Below are 6,508 nucleotides of genomic sequence, written 5' to 3'. Positions count from 1 at the left end.
ATATATATATTACATATATATATACATAATATATACATATATATACATATAATACATATATATACATATATAATATATATATATATATATATATATATATATATATATATTATATATATATATATATATATATACTAAATATTCTGGCAACTGATCCCTATTCATAAATTGTTTTTAGTTTCTCCATAAGAACAACATTGGTCTCATATCACTTCTGATATTCAGATTCCAATCTGTACCATATGTCTAGTTTGAATATTATATGACAAGCTGCAGATAAATATTTCAATTTCAATATTGACATCCACAGTTTTGCCTAAATTAGTGACATTATGACGTATGATAAGTGATTCTGAATTTATTCATGTTTTATACCATTTATACAAACTGCTTTTCCCCCAATTTAAAAGTGAGTACAACGTGGTGAGGCCTGGGTTTTTGCAGGAAAAAAACTAGGAGTGTGTGTTTGGTTTTATTTTAACTTAAGATTGTGCAACATATTGTTTTATCTTTAAAATCCATGTGGTCATTGGCTGAGATTACAAACACACACACACACACACACCCACACATGCAAATTAATTAATCAATAATAATTAATAAACAGACATTGTATCCTCCTCAATCTGTCTGAAATACAAAAAGAAATCTGTTCAAAATAGTGAATGAATTCTGTAAAATGTCATTTCTTGAAGGAAGATGTTTTAATAACAGTTTCAGTAAATGGTGTAATGAGCTCATAGAGAAACGTGGAATAAAGTAAGAATACTAGGATGCGCAGAAAAAAAAATACACATGCGTGAAACGTGGAATAAAATGTTAATTACATTCATTTAAATACATAGATAATTCCAGTAATTCAAAATCCATTATAACACAGGAAATGCATGCAAATAGATAGGCTATAGTAATTTCTTTGGTGGCGTAGGCTGCTGGAAATGCTGTTGTCGATGATGATGATAATAATAAAAAATGATAATAATAAATAATAATAATAATAATAATAATAATAATAATAGTAAAAATGCCATGTCATGTAAACAATAAAATGGTGTGATTGATACGTGTTTTAGGCCTCCCTCGGGCTGTCATTAGCGGAGCCTGCTGGTTCCTAAACACAAGGCTAGGCTACTCCAGCGGGTTTAGTGTCCATCTCCATAGAAACCCACAGCTTTGACTGAAAAATAAATAATAGCGATAGATGCAGCTTATTTTGTAAGTGATATGTAACTAGTCCTCTGTCGTTGTACGTGCAGCCTTAGGCCGCAGCTCCCCCCCCCCCTCAAATCTGAACCCCTTAAATGCTTGGAAGTTGGCAACAGACAAACCCAAAGTGTCTCTTTCTGAAGTTCTATTGTCGTGTCTCTGTATAAAGCATCATACGTCCCCGTCGTACAGGCTGAAGTACTTGCTGGCGTTTGTGAAGCAGAGGTAAGGCGTGCTACTCCCCGGGTACACGACGGGCAGAGGCATGGGGAGCAGGCATCTCCCCAGAAGGCTACTCTCTTTGTACAAGGCCGGCAGCTGCCCCCCCGCCACGGGCTTCCCAGTCTCTGGGTAATCGCCAACAGGTCCGTCGATTTCGGTCGAGATTTGCCGTTTCAATTTATTCCTGCGGTTCTGAAACCATATTTTCACCTGGGTCTCCGTGAGCTGGAGCGAGCTGGCGAGGCACGCGCGCTCCGCGCTGCTCAGGTAGCGTTTCATGTCGAAGGTAGACTCCAACTGGAAGATCTGTCTCTTGGAAAAAATAGTGCGCGTCTTCTTCTTCGTTATCAGCTTGCTCTTCTTGGCAGGACTGGCTCCTTTCTGGGTGTCCGTGGCCGTGGTGGTGGAGCTGCTGTCGTCGCAGCTGCTGTCCCCGCTGTCGAAGCGCGCCTCCGCCGCTGCGTCCGCCGCTCCGCTGCAGTCCGGGGTACACTCTGCGAACACAATGACACTCGGTTTACCCCCCAATTCCACGTGGTAAGATCATCTGGGGAGTGAGTGTGTTGCGTAATGGTGCACCCAGATGTCAGAGGGTCTCTGTACCAAACCCCTCTTACCTTTGTCGTTGAGCCTGGTACCCGGGTCCCGCCGCTGCTGGGCTCCGTGCTCCCCGTGCTGGCTCCGTCTCAAGCCGTCTTTAAGCGTCGCCGTGGCCGAGTCATCCCGCAGTCCGGCGGGGTGACAGCTGTCACAGTTCCTCCCGCTTGTCTTCAGGTTGAGGATGCTGTCAATGGTGAAAGTGAGCGAGGCAGCGGGTCGGCATGGCGGGTCCACTCTGTTCATATTCTCCTCCGTGGCTGACTGAGTCTACCCCGGCCCGGTGATGTGACCACTAACGAACCATAGCAGCAGCCACTGGGCTCACACTGCTGGGCTCCACATGCTCTGCCTCTCCCGTGACTGCACTCACCGGATGGAGCGCGCGCTGTCCTCGTTGATTGGTCCAGAGGAGCGTGCAGTACGTACCAATGACAGCGTTGGCCCCTCCCTCTCCTCCACTCACCCCATTCATCCGCCGGAGCCCCGCAGGAGGGGGGCTCGGGGAAATAAAGACTTTAATGTAAAATATATATGTATGTATATGTATATGTACATATAATGTATATATTTATGTATAGGTATATGTGTATATAAAACATATATATATATATACATATACATGTATATGCACATATATACTGTATGTAGGCTAACATATAAATGTACAAGTATATACGTATATGTACATTTATATAGTATGTACGTACTGTATGTATATATGTGTGTATATATATATACAGTATATATATAAATATATATATATATATATTTGTGCATATATGTGTATATATACATACAGTATATATATATATATATTATATATATATATATATTTGTGTATATATATGTGTATATATATAGAGTACAAATACAAATATATATATATATATGTGTGTGTGTGTGCTGTGAGACCATCGTTTTCCCTAACAAACACCTCCTCTGGTCATATTATTTCTCAGTTGGGCTTCCTGCATTTAAAGTAGCGACATGTCAAAATAAAAAGTTACATGAAAAATATACCAAGAAAAAAAGTTTTCACATTTACAGAATTATTAATTGGAATTATTTACGGCAGGCCTATTTCCAGTCATACATTTCGTTCATTTAAAGCTCTCCTACCTCGTGCTTATCTTATTACAATGTTGGCCGTTTTCATTTTTATTTTTATATTGTCTGTATGTGTATGTGTGTGTGTGTGTGTGTGTGTGCGTGCAAACTGCCCGTTGGGCTTCCTTTATCAAACGGGGGAATTGGTGACGTCACGTTCTCACGTGGCCTTTTGACTTATTTTATCATATAATAAACTTTCCCATTAACCCCAGGACGTGACTTGCTGACTGGCGGCATTTGATTAAAACATCAGTCACAGGACTTCCCAATGCATTTTCATACGCGATACTTTTTGCCTATACTTATGGCAAAAATAATGTTTCTTATTTTTTTTTTAATATAATGTGTTATAATATTGTTTAATGCACTAGATGCTCAGCTGGCATTGATTTAAGACGAGAAACTCCACAGACCTCCAGCTCCCTTTATTCTCCGTGGTGGACACAGAGGAAGACACACATGTGAGCTCATAAACAACAGAAATGCAGACAATAGTGTGGTTGTTTTTTTTTATTAGTCATCTATGATGTGGAAAAAAAGTGACAACGTTGGAAAAATGTGTAACTTTAAATATAAAAGTTTGAAAAAATACGCGTGTATTCAAAGATCCAGTAGGGTACATACACAGGTCCGGCCTCGCCATGTTAGTCTACTCGTACTGTGACAGGAGCACAGGTAATACCGATCCAGATGATCCAGGTCTTATCTTTGGATGCAGTCACTTTGTGGGTTATTGCACGACTCAGTATTTGACAGGGTGAAGTCCCGTTAGGCTACACACAGTTTGATAGCTGCAGACTTTACACCAGCCCGCTCATCTGCGATCTCAACATGCTCATGGAGTGAGCGAACGAGGACAGGGGGTAGATGGAGCTGGAGAAGCCGGGTGGAGAAAGTGGATGTCCGCTCAGGTTAAAACCCAGCGCTGCCGTGGGTGCGGGCCCCTCGTGATACAGAATAGGGACTCTGACAATCCGCTGGGTCGAGTGTGGGATGTGTGCAGCCTCAAGGTCCGCCGCCAGCTGTCTCTTCCACTTATTCCTCCGGTTCTGGAACCAGATCTTCACCTGCGTCTCTGTCAGGTGGAGAGACGACGCCAGCCCCGCTCTCTCCGAGCTGCTCAGGTACCGCTTCACGTCGAAGGTGGACTCCAGCTGGAACACCTGACTGCGGCTGAACACGGTCCGAGTCTTCTTCTTCCGGGTGGAGCTCGGGTCCGAGGCCGCGTCTGGCTCCGACCGTGCGTCAAAACCGTTGTGCGCGTCTTCGTTGTCGTCGGTCAAACTGCTGTCGCCTGTTTTCCGGTCGGTTTCGTCGCTGGCCTCCGTTATGGGCTCAGACACTGCGGGGGAGCACCTGTCACTGGTCGATATGGAGCAGCAGTGGTCGTCTGAGCTGGTGGTGTCTCTCGGACCTGACAGGAGAACAAACAGGGACAGGACTGACGTTCAAAGCCCAGCTTTCAAAAAGTAGCTCCTCTACGTCAATGTGTTAAAGCATGGCGGAATAATCCGCCAAAAAGGACGGGAGCAAGATGGAAGAGATCAAACATTATCTGACATTTTTACTTTCAAGAAATATGGGGAAACTTTGATGTGTGTTTTACAGTTAATCCAATTCCACAAAGCTGGAGTGCGATTGCATAACACATGATCCATGCGTGGAAGTTGTGTCAGAGCGCATAATAAATAGATAAGTCTCCCAAAGAAAATCTGACAAGCTTTTAGCAGTGTATAACGTAATAATGCTCTCCAACAAGTTGGCACCGGTCTCAGTATCTGACTGTACACTGAAGGGCACTTTGTTTTGATGCGAGGGCGCGTGTGAGTGACATAAATGACACCGAATGTGCGTCAACGCGTCATGTTGACGTGCAGTGCTGCTGCGCGTCTGTTTTGGGTCGTATTTTGGCCATTTGTGCGTAATCCACGTGCGTAATCTTCAGACCGAGACACGGATCTCTTGATGACGAGCAGCCGTGGCGCAGAAGAGGACGAGTGCGCGTAATTTCTAAATGTTGACACATTGCATTAGAAAGCACGTGCACGGTAGTGTTTAAAGAGTTTGGTTAGCTGGGAGAGCCACGGCTACACTCGCCTCGCCCCGACATGGTTGGTTTTTATTTAACGAAGCCACGTATTACCTCCCTCTAGTTTTGTATTTGTATTTGTATGTATTGATAAATACATGTGACTTAGAAGCAGGTTTTTACTTTCAAACTCTGTCATGATACTCCATGCGTGGCACGGTTCATTTTTGGAGCAATATAAGCAATTTAACAAATTATGTCTACCGTGTGTTCTGTTGCACATATAGGCTAAGATGCCCACAGCTTCATTTTTTTGCATTTTTTTCGGGAAATGAATCATCTCTATTCGGGACTCTGTACTCACTCTGTGGTGTTTCCAACGCTCTGAAGTTTAAGACAGCCCCCCCGCGGTACCACTGCACCGGCGAGTCTCTGGACGGGGACTGAGCTGTGGAGCCGGAGCCATCAGGCGCCGGAGCGCTCGCCTCGGCTTGGTGTGTGCTCAGGACTCTGGTCTCCACACCGGCTTCCCCATGACTCCTGTCTGACGTCGAGTCGTGCCTGTTCCGCCCTTTGCCCAGGAGGTTCTCGATAAAAAACGAGGACGCTTTCGATGAAGTGGGAATCGGGTTGTCCGTCAGCTTCTTCTGCATGTTGTAAAGGTGGGACGATGCTTTTACGCAAACCCGAGCGGATCCTGTGTTGCTTGTGCGTCAAGGTAGCCGAACGTCCAAGCGGTCATTTCAAGCGTCGCTGCGTGTGCGCTTTGATCGGATGTGGAGTCATAGCAGAGGGAACGGGGGTCTCCCCGGTGCCAGCGGGAGGAGAGGGAGACAGGGAGACGGGAGCAGTAGTACAGTGAAGCGTCGAGTAGGCTGCGACGCTGAGCCAGCCGACGGCATCCAGCGATTGGACGAGCACAACAGCAAATGGGCTTTTCCAAGGAAAGGAGAGGTACTGGGTGTTGACGTGCTGGCCCGTCCCCTCGAGGCTGCACGTACACAGAAGAAAACCTCTGTTCGTGGTACCACAGCCTTTATTTGGGTCAATTAGAGTGCAAATCAAAATAAAGATCCCCCCTCCCCGTCCACTCTGACATAGGATAGGAAGACTCACAGTCAGCTATAAACTGGCAGGGAAGGACTGTCTGTGTGTGTGTGTGTGTGTGTGTGTGTGCGGGCGTGCTGATATGGCCCATTTTCTCTTCATGCCATTATAGGACTGCAGCAAAAATCCGAGTCTACCTGTGTCTCCAGCCTTTGAAATATTAAAGGCTCCGAGGTTGGATAACAGTGTTCAGCGTGCACGGGCCTACAGAAGGCCTCTAACAACATGCCCGTG

General features: G+C 45.0%; 2 protein-coding genes across 2 annotated transcripts; both read right to left on the bottom strand.

Annotated features, from left to right (window-relative positions):
• Positions 1–666: 666 nt before the first annotated feature.
• On the bottom strand, positions 667–2,378 carry LOC116695906 (homeobox protein HMX2). Its single transcript, XM_032526438.1, has 2 exons — positions 2,046–2,378; positions 667–1,922 (listed from the first exon to the last, which is right to left on the bottom strand). Exons 1-2 carry the CDS (start codon positions 2,269–2,271, stop codon positions 1,378–1,380), a joined length of 771 nt encoding a protein of 256 aa, XP_032382329.1. The 5' UTR covers positions 2,272–2,378; the 3' UTR covers positions 667–1,377.
• A 1,331-nt stretch (positions 2,379–3,709) lies between these two features.
• On the bottom strand, positions 3,710–6,252 carry LOC116695898 (homeobox protein HMX1). The gene is made up of 2 exons (XM_032526425.1): positions 5,532–6,252; positions 3,710–4,552 (listed from the first exon to the last, which is right to left on the bottom strand). The coding sequence occupies exons 1-2, from the start codon at positions 5,818–5,820 to the stop codon at positions 3,939–3,941; spliced, it is 903 nt and encodes a 300-aa protein (XP_032382316.1). The 5' UTR covers positions 5,821–6,252; the 3' UTR covers positions 3,710–3,938.
• Between the last annotated feature and the right edge of the window lie 256 nt (positions 6,253–6,508).

Source organism: Etheostoma spectabile, chromosome 2 (assembly GCF_008692095.1).
Source record: "Etheostoma spectabile isolate EspeVRDwgs_2016 chromosome 2, UIUC_Espe_1.0, whole genome shotgun sequence".
Lineage (NCBI taxonomy): Eukaryota > Metazoa > Chordata > Actinopteri > Perciformes > Percidae > Etheostoma > Etheostoma spectabile.
Note: the sequence above shows the minus strand (reverse complement) of the source record. Positions and strands in the feature narration are given on the sequence as shown.

Excerpts from the sequence above, each read along its gene's own strand:
- LOC116695906 (XM_032526438.1), bottom strand. The coding sequence starts at position 2,271 with ATGAACAGAGTGGACCCGCCATGCCGACCCGCTGCCTCGCTCACTTTC. Across the intron at positions 1,923-2,045 it reads TACCAGGCTCAACGACAAAG|AGTGTACCCCGGACTGCAGC; the intron begins GTAAGAGGGGTT and ends TTGTGTTCGCAG.
- LOC116695898 (XM_032526425.1), bottom strand. The coding sequence starts at position 5,820 with ATGCAGAAGAAGCTGACGGACAACCCGATTCCCACTTCATCGAAAGCG. Across the intron at positions 4,553-5,531 it reads AGCGTTGGAAACACCACAGA|GTCCGAGAGACACCACCAGC; the intron begins GTGAGTACAGAG and ends TTCTCCTGTCAG.